Source organism: Arvicola amphibius, chromosome 4 (genome assembly GCF_903992535.2).
Source record: "Arvicola amphibius chromosome 4, mArvAmp1.2, whole genome shotgun sequence".
Lineage (NCBI taxonomy): Eukaryota > Metazoa > Chordata > Mammalia > Rodentia > Cricetidae > Arvicola > Arvicola amphibius.
In genome coordinates this window covers 686,419-700,570 of record NC_052050.1, presented here as the reverse complement: position 1 = coordinate 700,570, position 14,152 = coordinate 686,419, and the positions used below count along the sequence as shown (strand labels likewise).

Here is a 14,152-nt window from a genome sequence, read left to right as displayed (position 1 = left end):
TGGTTCTCAAAGGCTGCAGAAAACCAGAAGAGGTGGCCTTTCCTCCACTGGCAGCTTCTTCCCAGTTTGGGTTGGGAGAGCCTTCTGTTCCTGACAGCGGTGTTACAACACTGCTGGGATCTCAGCGGTCCAGGCAGGAACAGGGCAGCACTCTGACTTCTCCGAGAGTTGTGCAGTCAGGCAGCACCCAGGCATTCAGCATTCAGGCTGCCTTCACGGAAGCCCCTGACCACCAGGAATGGCCATCTTGAGGAGGGCTGGTCCGGGAGAGGAGACATCAGGATTTATAGCAACAAGTTGGCACCACTGTGCACAGAAGGAGTGGGTCCTCCTTACATGCATGTGGGTGTCTCACTCTCACTATGAAGTGGGGCCTTGACTACGTAGCCTGGGGTGGCAAGGCCTGTGCTGAAGAAAGACTGGCGTCTTATACCTTGGATGCCCTTGGGTGAGCTTATCCAAAACAGGCTGTGGTCTGTCTCTGGAGAAGGCACTCATTTCTGATTTGCTGCCCTCCTCTGGATGTAGTACCCACCTCTCACATCCCAATAGATGCAGCCTTTCTGGGTTGTGGAAGATGTCCAGCCCATGGTTCTGCAAAGCGTAGAAGCGTAAACAAGCAAAAGGCAGGTGGTCCACACAAGAACTGCCCAAGGAGCCAGTCAGATGCCCAACATCTGCCTGCACCCTCCTAATGGGCAAGTCAGTTGGAGACGTCAGCAATGGTGGCATTTACCAGCAGCCGCTCCACAGTCAGCTCTGGTCACTGTCGCTGCTCTGTGACCGCTCTGACGGGCTCTCCAGGCGGTGCAACTCCAAGAAGCTAGTGATGAGTTTGGCAATGGCTTCCACATCACTAGGCCAGCATCAAGAAAGCAGGTCGCAGGTCACCGTGGAAAAAGGGCAGCCCCATAACACACCACAAAGACCCACACTGATCCCCTACCATACACTACAACAACCCCAGGTGTCCCAAGTGGTCCCAGAATCTCTGGCCTCAGCCTACTCTTCACAGCCCTCAACCTTGTTTTGTTGCCTCCCCTACAGATACCCACAAGCAAAGCTGCTCCTAAGTACATACATCCTTCCTACAGCCCCATATTCCTGTCTACAAACATTCAGCGTCTCCCCTGCTGCCCTGAGAAACACCAAGGATGCCCAGTCTTGCTCTGTACCACTCTTACCTGCGTCGGCCCATGACTGCACTCTGAGTAAGGGGATGGGAAAAGCCTGTCGCGAACCGGAGCACCACAGTGTAGCCCTTCCCGAAGTAACGGACCTTTTCCTCCTCCACGTTCACATCCTGGATGTCTTTTAGCAGGACCACCACTGGGGATGGAAGGATTTACAGATGGGCAGTTATCCATATGCTCTCCCCTATGCCGCAGGACAGCCTGTCTCAGGATGTCCAGCTCTGAACAGGAGTGACATCAGTGACAAAGGCGTCTGCTAGTCCTTATTCTGGGCTGTGGGTCCAGAGTAAATTTTTTTTAGACTGGATTTCTCTATAGCTTTGAAGCCTGTCCTGGAACTCACTCTGTTGACCAGGCTGGCCTTGAACTCATGGAGATCCGCCTGCCTCTGCCTCCCACCACTGCCAGGCCCCGGAATAATTTCTGGATAAGAACACACCCAGGAGACTCATCACTCGTGCAGTGTTAGGCAGAAGCTGGCTGTCCTGGGCAATCCTACAGAAGAGATCGCTAAGCCCAAGCTGCCATCTTCACGCTACCCTTTTTGCCTGATTTTACCTAACACTGGAAAGCCTGTCTGGTTCCAGTGGGGTAGCCCTGCCGTTTCCTTGCACAGGAAAACCGTTGCCTAACTCATGCATGGCTGATACTACTCTCCCCAGAGCCACTGGGAAGCCTATCTCATCCCACTGCGACAGTGACATGGGGCTGACCCTGTGGCTTGCTGCCTGTGAGGACAGGCTCTCAGATGTGCCAGGAAAGTTCAGCCAGTGCACTAACTCACATCCCCACAAACCTGCTCTGGCCTTCATTGGCTGTATACTGCCACATCTGAATGCCACATCCGGCTGTGTACTGCCAGCACGCCACATAAGTTAGGGGCCTGAGGTCCTTGGGCCCTAACTCCCTATGTTAGAAACCTACTCTGAGGGTCCTGGGGGATGCACACGTTTGTAATGCACAATGGCTGGGCTAAATACACAGGGAAGAGACCTATGAGAACCTCACAAGCCCAGAAGCTCAAGGGCCGGAGGTTTCGTCTGACCACATCCTCTCATGCAGGGCTCACATAGCTGACAGGAATTGTATCCAGGACTTGGACCTGAGAGAGGCCAAGTGGTTCCTGAAGAACAGGATGGCTCCCTGCTAGTCTGCCTGGTGACCCACCCCTACTACCCTCACCCAACCTCAGAGAGCTGAGTCCTTAAGTATGTAGGACGGGTATGTGTAAGCCAGGATATGTCGGGAGCCCGTCATTCCCTGAGCAGGTGAACCGTCCAGACCAACTCCCCACTCTTACCTTGGTCGTGGCCTGCTCGGAGAAGAGTCAGCAGCTTCTTGTAGAGGCTGAATGTTTTTAAGATGACCTTCCCAGTGCTCTTGTTGAAAATGGCTTCCTGCAAACCAATATATGCTAACCACCCACAGAACTCCAGGAAGAGGGCCAAGCTAATGCTAAGGCATCCTCCCCACTCACACCAGCACAGATATTCAAGATGCCCAGTGGAAGCCCAACCCCCAAAGCCTCCAGGGCTTTCTTCCAGGGTCATCTTCTGTGTCTGACCTCTCATACTCCTGTGGGTGAGGGGCACATGAGAAAAAGCAGATGGAATTCTTGCATGAAAACAAGACCAGGCTGGGTATCTGCTCAGTGGTAGAACCCTTGCCCAGCACGCGTGAGGACCTAAGTTCATCCCTTAGTATTGGGTAAATAAAAGAACAGAAAGACAGGTTGGCAATAAGGCCATTGAGCTAAATGCAGAAATCCAGCCAAGGCCAAGGGTAGGGGACTTCCCCAAAGGCAACCCGACTTTTCCCAGACTCAGGTTCTGCTGATTCCTTTTAACTATCTTGGGCCTGCAGTGAGATCCTGGATGGTCAGAGGAACTTCAGAGCCTGGGAGCTGGTCCAACTGTGAGTGAGCCACATGCTCTCACAGGTCCTTGCCCTGTGCAGCCAGCCCAGCCCAGGGACTATGCAGACTCGTAACAAGCCCAGAAAAAAGAACTTCTGTGAGTTGAGTGTGGTGCTTCATGCCTGTCAAGAGGCTGAGGCAGTAGGCTTACTTTTGAGTTTGAGGCAAGTCTACAAAAAAACACAGTACCTTGGTGCAAACAGTTACTAGTAGCTTCTAGAAGAGTCCAGGGGTATTACAAGCAAAGTCAAGGGCTGACTCCAGGTAACCCAGTGCCTCTGGGCTGGGACAGATGCTTCCAAATGGCAAGGGAGCTACTGTGCCATCTTACCTCCCAGTCCTCCAAGTTCTGTACAGCTACAAACAGGCAGCCTGTGACATAGAAGAGCTTCCAGCCGAGACCATCTGCAGGGAGACACAGCACATCAGCCCATCAGCTAAAGGAGCCAAGGTCCACAGGATCCTACCAGCCCAGTCTTTCCTTCCTTTAGCTCAGGTTAGAGGCTTAGTCAGCTGTGCTTCTCTGCCTGCCTGGGTTGCTGGAGACATATGCATCCCAGACTCTGCCTAAGTCCATCTAGGAGGTAGGTAGATCTATCCAGCCTTGTCATAGAGCGCGCGCGGGGCACATAATTTCACCCTGTGGCACGGCGGCAGGCAAATAAATGCCAAACAACTTCTTTCCAAGGGCACTTTCTAACAGGAAGAAATTGAAGATGCAAGACATTGGCTGTGGTCATCTCTCAAGGCAAGTCAGAGGCCACCCCAAAGGCCACACACCAGGACTGCTCACAGGTGCTTGGGCTTTTTTTTTTCTTTTCTTTTTTTTTTTTTTTTTTTTTTTCATTTCTAAGTACAAGGAAATTGAAGGGCATAGCATACTTTACCTCCACTGTAATAGGCAGCAGCCAGGCCAGTGGATAATATTCCTGTAGGGAGAGAAGGATTATCTTGTTAACTATAGCTTCCAACAAGCAGGCCTGTCTCATGGCAGGACAGATTGTTCAGGGGCAGCAGGTAGAGGCTACCTAGTGCAGGGTTGGTGACACAGCCAAGAAGTTTGTTTAAAAATGGGGGACAAGGGACTGGAGAGATGGCTCAGTGGTTGAGAGCATTAGCTGCTCTCTCACAGGTCCTGAGTTTAATTCCCAGCACTCACATGGTGGCTCACAACCATCTGTAATGGCATCTGATGCTGTCTTCCAGCATGCAGATATACATTTAGATAGAATGCTTATATACATAAAATAAATAAATCGTTAAAAAATAAAGGGACTGGAAAGGTAGCTTATTAGTTAAGAATATAGACTGCTTTTGCAGATGAAGGGGAAGCCCAGCCAACCACGCCCCTTCATGCAGAGGACCCCAGTTTTCAGCACTGTTGTGGGATATTTTATCACACTGTGTAAAGATGTGTCATGGTGATTGGTTTAATAAAATCCTGAATAGCCAACAGCTAGGCAGGAGAGAATAGGCGGGACCTCTGGGTAGTGAAAGGAACTTGGGATGAATCTAGACACTCGCCAGCAGAGGACCAAGTAGGACATGCAGAATCGAGGAGAGTAAAAAGGCCACACGGCGGAATGTAGATCAGCAGGAGCAGATTAAGTTCTAAGAGCTAGCTGGGGATAAGCCTAAGCGAGAAGCCAAACTTTCACAATAAGTTTCCATCTTATTTGTGAGCTGGTGACCCAAAGAAAAGTCCGACAACATTTAGTGCCTGCCCCCATGTGAGGCCACACACAACCTCGTGTAGCTTCAGCTCCAGGGAGCTAATGCTCTTCTGGATTCCACGGGCACCTATGTGTACCTGCACAGACCCACACATAGACACACATACACACAATTAAAAAGTAAAAACAGGACATGCGATCCATGGCATTCACCAGACTTGTCAGCAGCCCAATGAAAATGCAAGTGACAGATGTAGATATCGCCCACATGTGATGAAGAATGAAGATAACACTACATAGAGAATTGTAATACAACACAGAGCATAACATGCAGAACCTTCACAAATCATAAGGACAGACTACAGAGACGCTGCTGCTGAAGTCACAGCCAGTGCCTCACCTCCAACTCTGCACAGCCTAGCCAACACAAGTGCAGCTGTCCCTGAGATGCAAGAGACTTCTGACAGGCAGTGATGGGGGAAGAGTCCAGGAGGCTAAGCACACTTAACGAAGGGGAAGGAAACAGGGAAAAGGAGAAATGTGAACCCATGATCACCTGTCACATGGAAGAAAAACTAGTGACCTCAAGAAAGCAGATAGGTTGTGGCGCTGGCCTTTAATCCCAGCACTGGGGAGGCAGAGGCAGGTAGATTTCTGTGAGTTTGAGGCCAGCCTGGTCTACATAGCAAGTTCCAGGACGGGCTCCAAAGCAGAGAGAGAGAGAGAGAGAGAGAGAGAGAGAGAGAGAGAGAGAGAGAGAGAGAGAGAGAGAGAGAGAGAGAGAGAGAGAGAGAGAGAGAGAGAGAGAGAGAGAGAGCTTGCCCAGCATGCAAGGGGACCCTGCATGTCCTCTGAAAGGCACACCAAGGTTAGTGAAACATGCTCTATCAGGTCTTGTATTGAGAAGAACTTCTAATAAAATACAAAGAAACTGTTTATATCACTTTTAAGATTTGAGTTGGGAAAAACTGGGAAGTCTTACCGACCAGTAGGGACCAAGACCGGATGCCTGGAGCCCTCTTCAGATGGAGGCGGGTGCTGGTTCGTGTCTCCACCTGCATGTACATCCCTGGAACCTGAGCTTCACTTCACAGCAGACTCGGCTGGGAAAGACACACAGCTAAAGTCTGCAACCACTGCACACAGTGCCTCACCCACTCTTACAGGAGGCCAGGGGAAAGTCCACAGGAGACCCTGAACTCCTTTCTCCGTGAGACCATCTCAACTCACGATTATGTGTGGGCAAAGGGGACTCCACAGTCCAAGAAGTGAGGCCTGGTCTCACTTCCAAGCCACAGTCACATCTGAGAATTCTTTCCTTGCCTGAACCCTCGTTTTGAAGTTGTTCTGTTAGCCCCCAGCATCTCAGGCATCCGGCACCTTAACTGAGTCTTCCAGAAACTCCTCTTCCTACCAAGAAGGGGAACTGAAAGTGCCAGTGTCTAAGTTTCTACTGTCATACTAACAATGGCCCAAATGCATCCAAATTAATGGGACATTGCGGCCAAAACCCCTGGAGACAACACCCCAAGCCCCAGTTGTGAGTGGCTCCTTGGATACTCGGGTGCTATCAAGCTTCGTACCCTACCTACATCCTCAAGAATCCTAGTTAGGCACACAACTCGCCTCCCTCTGGCCTCAGTTACCAACAAGCTCCACAAGCGGCCCGTTCCGCTCGCCCCTCCTCCGGAGTGCACACGCCCGGTTTGCTCAACCTGCCGCGTGCCCAATCCAGGCCCGCAAGCAGTGACCCGCACAGGGCACGAACATGAAAACGGGAAGCACAGCCGATCGGAACCAGAACGCCTCGGGACACACACTTGCGCGGGAACTGAGGGGTGCGTACCGAATTAGCGGAAGGGAACTAGGGAACAGTCTCTCGAACTTCCGGACTTCTGTCCCGCGGACTTCCGGGATAAGAACCGGGGAGGGACTTCCTAGGGGTGGAGACTGATTATGCATTTCGGAGTTGTGCCTCGGTTTGGGCACTCACGGGGCGGGACCTTGTGAGGAGGGCGGGCCGGTCATGGGGCGCCTGAATTTAATCTGGGGCCTGAATTTAATCTGGGGCATCACTCCTGGCGGTGTCCGCGCAGCGCGTGGGCGTGGTCGTAAGAGCCTGAAGAGTGGATCGGAATTCATTCATTATTTTGTTGTGGTCCGAGGCTCCGAATCAACCCAAGCTGACACAAGAGGTTACCTCAAGGCAATACCTAATGTAGGGCGTCTGCTCTTCCGGAGGTCCTGAGTTCAATTCCCGTTAAGCACATGGTGGCTCAAAACCGTTCACAATGAGATCTGGTGCCCTCTTCTGGCATGCAGACATACATGCAGACAGAACATTGTATACATAATAAATAAATCTTTTTAAAAATTGAATGTAGGGCAGCACAAAAGAAGGGGGACAAGAAGGGAGTTGATAGATCAGGGCCACAGAACCGTGATCCCAAATGCCAGCTGAAGCAAGTATTTAAGCACAAAAATCACAAATGCCAGGTTTCAGTTAAAATTAGGAGCTTCAGCCGGGCGACCTTTAATCTCAACACTTGGATCCCTGTGAGTATGAGGCCAGCCTGGTCTACAAAAGCCAGTTCCATGACAGCTAGGACTGTTACACAGAGAAACCCTGTCTCGTAAAGCTAAATAAATAAATAAATAAATAAATAAATAAATAAATAAATAAATAATAAATGGAGCTTCCTTGGATGTTCCATCATTATCAACTGACATACAATGCAAGCTTTTCAGTCCACAATCAGATTTATTGTTCTTTCTGTTGTTAAGAATAGCCATGTTTCTAGAGAACTAAAGATGCCTAAGGACTATTTCTATGGATTAGGGAGGAGGCGGTCAGTCATTGGAAGTTCTCAGCTCCCTTAGGGCTTGAGAACCTGAACTTTGTTTCACCCTACAGATAAAATGGAGTCTGAAGTCAATATGGCATTAAAATGGACCAAGGTGCTTTTGCTTGCTCCCTTGATTTATTTATTATTTTTTTGTTTGTTTATTGGCTTATCGGCCCTGGCTGTCCTGGAAGTCCCTCTGTAGACTAGCTGATCTTAGGGTGATGTGGGATGTCCCTCTGTATGCTGTGATTACCATTGGTTAATAAACTGTCTTGGGCCTGCGCAGGGAATAGAGGTAGGCAGGGGAAACTAAAGTGAATGCTGGGAAGAAGAAGGCAGAGTCAGAGAGAAGCCATGTAGCCTGCTGGAGACAGACGCTGGGAACTTTAGCCGGTAAGCCACTGCCACGTGGCGATACACAGATTAATAGAAATGGGTTAAATTAAGATATAAGTGTTAGCCAATAAGAAGCTAGAGCTAATGGGCCAAGCAGTGATTTAATTAGTACAGTTTCTGTGTGATTATTTCAGGACTAAGTGGCCTGGAACAAACAAGCAGCTCCTTACTACATTAGGGTGAACTCAGAAATCCTCCCTCTGCCTCCCCAGTGCTGGGACTTAAGGCGTGTGCCACTACCACCTGGTTGCAACTGGAATTTTAAGGAAATAATAAAGACATTACACTAGTACAGCATGGGAAACATGGATTACCTGAAGTCGATTAATCAAAAGATGTAAAATAAATGAAACTTGAGAAGGTTTTTATTATAAATATAAGGGAAAGCATAACCAGAGGCATCCAATAGAGGCCATAGTGAACATGGCCAGCAGAATAGACTGAGCCATGAGTGAAAGAGAGAGGGGCAGAGCGAGAGAGGGAGACAAAAGAAGACCCCCAGGGCAGAGAGAACCAAGAGAGCACCTAGCCACAATGACTGGGTCTCATAGGAAAAGAGAGACTGGGGGAGGGAAGAGCAGCTCAGTGAGGGGTTTAGGGTAGTGGGTGGCTGAGGAGCGTGCTTGTCTCTTAAAGGGACAGGACAGACCATTACACTCCTGCCTCAACCTCTCTGTTTTTGTTTGCTTGTGATAGGGCCTTTCTACGTAGTCCTTCCTGTCCTAGTGGTGTGGGGTACCCACCAGAGAAGACTGCTTGGACATAGAAGGAGAGAGTCTTTAGTCAGCTGGTGACTACACTGGGTGTTCAGGATCCTGGTGTAGCACCAAGCCTTTCTCAGGGTGAGATTTTAAGCACACACAAAAAATATATATTCTGGGTTAACATATTTCAGTTAACAAGAACAGTTAGGTAGAATCAGAACTACAGAAGCCAAAAAGTAAGGTTATTAAGGTTAGTGAAATAAATTTTAAGAAAGAAGAGGCTTTGTTTTTTGTTTGTCTTGGTTTCTGGAGAAGGGTTTTTCTGTGTAACTCTGGCTGTTCTGGAACTCCCTCTGTAGCCCAGGCTGACCTCAAACTCAGAGACCCTCCTACCTCTGCCTCCCCAGGGCTGGGATTAAAGGCATGTGCCACCAACTCCCAGCTCAAAGAAAGGCTAGCGTTGAACTAGCTCTATAACTGGTAGTCATTCCTGAATGCAGCCCCCAACCAACTCAGCCAGGAGTTTTTGGAGGCAAAGAATACAAGGTTATATTCTGTTCTAATTCGACCAGAAGATCCCCTTGTCCAAAACAAGTATTCAAGTATAAAGCTGAAACAGCAATAAAAAATTAACCCTTAACAGCCCTTAACTTTTGGAAGTCTAATTAATTTTGCTTTATAGCTCTCTTACACACAGAGATTTTAAATTTTAAACAACGTAAGTAGCCTAGCAGTGGTGATGCATGCCTTTAATCCCGGCACTCACTACAGAGTGAGTTTCAGGACTGGCTCCAAAGTTACAGAGAAACCCTGTTTCGAAAAACAAAACAATTAACATTAGTTATCAACATAACTTTAGCCATCACAGTGGTATGTGGCTGAGTTTTACAGCTTGAATGGTTCTTTTATGTAGACCAGGTTGATCTCAAACTCATCGAAGTCCTCCTGCCTCTTCCTCTCAAGTACTGAGATTCAAGGCGTGTACCAACATGCCCAGCTGCTTTAGGTTATTTTGTTTTGTTTTTAGAGACAGGATTTCTCTGTGTAGCTTTGGAGCCTGTCCTGGAACTCTCTCTAGAGACCAGGCTGGGCTCGAATTCACAGAGATCTGCCTGTCTCTGCCTCTCAAGTGCTGGGATTAAAGTCGTGAACCACCACCACCCAGCCAATTTTTTAAATCACTAACTTTGGAGTTCACACAGCCTAGTAATAAACTATTTTCCTGGTAGGTTTGTTGTAGGTGACACCTCTCCCTGTACCTGTAAGGTCTGAGCCCACTTCCAGGTCTGAAAACCTACCAAACCCCACCAATCTCTGAGCATGAAAACACATCAATCCCTTAGACATTCCACCTATCCCTGTGCCTGGCTTTAAATCTCACCAGTTCTCTCCCTGGAAATCTCCTCCCTTCCTATATAAACCTGTCTCCTGCTCAGTTCCCTGCTGCTTCTCATCTGAGCAGAGAAATAACTCTCTTGCGTTTCTCCCAATAAACCGTGTGTGATGTTTGTTGTGCTGTGTGACTTTGTGTTCCTCCTTGGCTTGAAACTGCCAGGATGCCTTTTCCTTCAGAGCTGTAATACTTCCACTGGGGAAACCTTCCCCTCAGAGCTGCAACAGCTCCATTGGAGAAGCCTTCCCAGCTGTAACATGGGCATGGGAATTCCCCCAGAGCTGCCAGACTTGTATTGGGGAAAGCTTTCCCCACAGAGAAAAGCTGTAGTAACACAGGTTGGAGAAGCCTGAAAGAGACCTCCCTGAACAGCAGCGGCTTCCTCCCAGACCCTGGGTCAAGCACAAGCCACACCCAAACAGAGATCCTTTATTAAATGCGGGGGGGGGGGGGGGGGGGGCGGGTAGAGTGGCTGCTCTCTCTTACTTAGACACAAAACAGCAGCAAATTGCCTTGCAGGTGTCATTTTTAAGAGGCGGAGGAAGGTGTGTGTTATGGCAAGCTCGGATGTGATGGTAAAGGAGTTAGAGGATGAAGGAGAAGGGGAAGGCGGTAAGGAAAGAGGGTGGGGTATCTGTCCTGGAGGGACAAAGGGCTGCCTCTGGATGGAGAGGAGACAGATGTGGCACACGGGCAAATGACAGTTTATAAAGGTAAAAGGGAAAACCCCTTGTTAGAATGTGTTAACTTTAATTGGGCATGTTAATTAGGTTAACCAAAGGGGGCTTTCGATTGCTGAACTTTGGTAGTCAGCCTCAGGAGGAGGAAGTGACCAGGAGGAAAACCTTAGTGGCTAGCTTTAGGAATGTAATCTAACAGTTTTTACCAAAGCAGACAGAATGGTGAGAAGGGCAAGGCCTGCCAGAGCCACATGCTAAAGTGGGCTAGTGCCCCTTTAAAACCTTTCCTCTCAGAACAGAGCTGTAACACTTCCATTGGAGAAGCCTTCCCCTCGAGCTGTAACACTGAAAGTACCAATGTAGTAAGCTAAAATTGTTCCCTGGTGAGGCATTTAGTGATAGAGCATTTGCATGCATGCAGAAACTCCAGTTTTGTGTGTAGTTGAGGGTCTGAAGGGTAGATTGAAAACCAGCTGACCAGCTACATACGCCTTTCATCCCAGCACTCCAGAGGCAGACAGGTGGTTCTCTGTGAGTTAAAAGCCAGCCTGGTCTACAGAGTGAGTTCCAGGTCAGGCTCAAAAGCTACAGAGAAATCCTATCTCGAAAAACAAAACAAAATAAAACATTCCATCCTGTAGGAAGCTCCCTTAGCAGGAAGGTAACTCAGAATAGCTTCTGAAAATAACAAGATTCACTAGGCCTTTTCCCTGCTCAGACAATCTCTCAGACAGAAGGATGTCGAGCTGCAAACAAGACTCTCAGATCAGACCAGCTACCTGGAAGATGTTTATACCAACTGAGGCACCTGAGAAGGACACTCTCCAACCTCTTGAGCTGCCTGTAGGCTGTGGAGTGTGTTCCAGGTTTCCTGTGAACTGTCACCCAGGCTATTGTTGGCTTTGGTGATGCAGCTGTGTTTGATCATTTCTGCTCCTGTAAGTAACCCCTCACCTATACTCCTGCAGATAACCTAATAAAGCCAAACTGAACTTTGTTAATATCCATACTTTGGTCTGTTATGGGTTCCCTATCTGGGGTGAGTAGACGTGTATGCATGTTGTGTCTCCCCAGGCAAAGTTCTGTCATACAACACTGCAAAGTAAGAAGTAAGCACATGTCTGCAAGGAGTTCAGTATGCCATAAGAAAACATCTTGCAGGGCTAAGGATGGAGCTCAGTATAGAATATTTTCTTCTATTTTTTAGATTTATTTACTTAATTTTGAGACAGGGTATAGTGGGATTGTATTTGTGTGATTTGGGAGCTGGGTGGTGGGCCCTCCAAAAAGCCAAGAGTAAAACATCACACAAGATACTGAAACCAGGATGTGACAACCAGCCCTAACCTGATGTCACTGTGTGACTGCCCGCCCAGAAACAAACTGCTATATCCCACTCGTTAGAGACACTTCCCCCAGAGTGTTCTGTACTGTGTTATAATTTACACTTAACTCCCCTGTGATGGCTAAAGACACTTATTATGGTATCAGGCATTCCTTAAGGGCTGTTGACCCCTGTAATGCTTGTGACATCCTTGTGGCCTGCCTGCAGGTGAGGTAAGAACAGGATAAAGGCACGGGGGGGGGGGGGGGGGGGGGGGAGCAGACACAGCCAGATCTCTGTGAGGCCAGCCTGTTCTACAACCATGAGTTTCAAAACAGAACTGTAGGGCTGGAGAGATGGCTCAGCGGTTAAGAGCATTGCCTGTTCTTCCAATGGTCCTGAGTTCAAGTCCCATCAACCACATGGTGGCTCACAACCATCTGTAATGAGGTCTGGTGCCCTCTTCTGGCCTTCAGGCATACACACTATTGTATACATAATAAACAAAAATAAAAAAAAAATTTAAAAAACAGAACTGTTACAGAGAAACACACACACACGAGTATAATGGTGTTCCTGTTGTGAGGGATTGTTTGTATTTTGCTTTTTTAATGAAGGGAGAAAAAACAATGTTCCTGCCCAGCTGTGGATTCCCTAGATAATTGTATACTTTTGATATCCACCTTTATAAACCCTTCACTTAGCCCTTTTCAGCAGGCTGTTTGCCTCTAAGGCTGCTGTCCTTCTGGTGACAGTAAGAATAAATCCATTTATTCTAAATTTGAGTTGAGTCTAAGTCTTTGGTCGTTCCCAGTAGATTCCAGAGCCACAATGAAAGAATGAGACGTTTAGTCTGCCTTTGAGACGGGTCTCACTGTGCAGCAGTGTAAGACAGGTTGGCTTTGATTTCACCTTTCTCTTGCCTCAGCCTCCTGAGTGCTGAGATTACAAACCTACACCAATAGAGGGCTGGAGAGATGGCTCAGAGGTTGAGTACTGCCTGCTCTTCCAGAGGTCCTGAGTCCAACAACCACATGGCGACTCACAACCATCGGAGATCTGGTGCCCTCTTCTGGCCTGCAGGCATACATGTAGAGAGAACACTATACATAATAATAATAAAAAAATCTTAAAAAAAAAAAGCCGGGTGGTGGTGGTGCACAACTTTAAGCAGAGCACTCAGGAAGCAAAGGTAGGCGGATCTCCGTGGGTTCGAGGACAGCTAGGGCTGTTACACAGAGAAACCCTATCTCGAGAAACTTTTTTAAAAAAATTCACCAACATTCCTGCTTATGCTACCCGACTGTTTTTCTGTTTGTTTTGACAGGGTTTCTCTGTATAGCGCGGGATGGCTGTCCAGGAACTCTCTCTGTAGACTACAGTGACCTCGAATTCAGAGATCCGCCTGCCTCTGCCTCCCGAGTGCCGGGATTAAAGGTGTGAGCCACCATGCCCGGCAGAATTTTAGCGTTTTCTTAACTGTCAGTGATATAAGGTATTCCATGCCAACCTTCAAGGTCAGCCTACTTTCAACCTGCCCTCCAGACTCAGCCAAGCGCACAAAGCGACGCAAGCCTGCTGCGCATGTGCACGTTTACCGCACCAGCCTACGTGAGGCTCGGCCGGGTGGTCATGGCGGTGGCAGAGGGCGGCGCCTACCCCGCCCTCGAGGAGCTGCAGTGGCTTCATCGAGGCGGCCGGGCCTCGGCCTCCGCGCAAGGCGCTCTGCAGTCGCCGCGGACCACGTCCTCCGCTCGGTCAGCGCACTCTTTCCGCCTCCTCCGCCTACCGTGGCCGCTCTCACCGGCAGACCTTACCGCGGCCCATCGGCTTCCAGCCGGAAGGAAAGGTCCTCCCCCATTTTCTGATTGGCTCTTGGGAGGGACCTGCCACTTCCTGGCCCTCTCATTGGCTTAGACGGAAGAGGAGGCGTGGCTGTGCCATACCAGCCTCGCCCTCGTCTCATTGGTCCAGGGGCGTGGCTCATTTTGTTTCGACTCTCTCATTGGTCTACCACCGTACCGGGGG

General features: G+C 48.9%; 1 protein-coding gene across 3 annotated transcripts; it reads right to left on the bottom strand.

The window, feature by feature from the left end:
• Positions 1-138: 138 nt before the first annotated feature.
• LOC119811729 (cytochrome b-245 chaperone 1) lies at positions 139-6,723 on the bottom strand. 3 transcript variants are annotated; one of them, XM_038325703.1, is made up of 8 exons: positions 6,428-6,689; positions 5,764-5,884; positions 3,996-4,037; positions 3,440-3,513; positions 2,494-2,590; positions 1,185-1,329; positions 737-856; positions 139-594 (listed from the first exon to the last, which is right to left on the bottom strand). In XM_038325703.1, exons 2-7 carry the CDS (start codon positions 5,846-5,848, stop codon positions 754-756), a joined length of 546 nt encoding a protein of 181 aa, XP_038181631.1. In that variant the 5' UTR covers positions 5,849-5,884; positions 6,428-6,689; the 3' UTR covers positions 139-594; positions 737-753. The 3 variants fall into 3 exon arrangements, with proteins under 3 accessions (XP_038181631.1, XP_038181629.1, XP_038181630.1); XM_038325701.1 differs by having other exon boundaries at positions 139-856; positions 6,628-6,723; XM_038325702.1 differs by having other exon boundaries at positions 139-856; positions 6,370-6,689.
• Between the last annotated feature and the right edge of the window lie 7,429 nt (positions 6,724-14,152).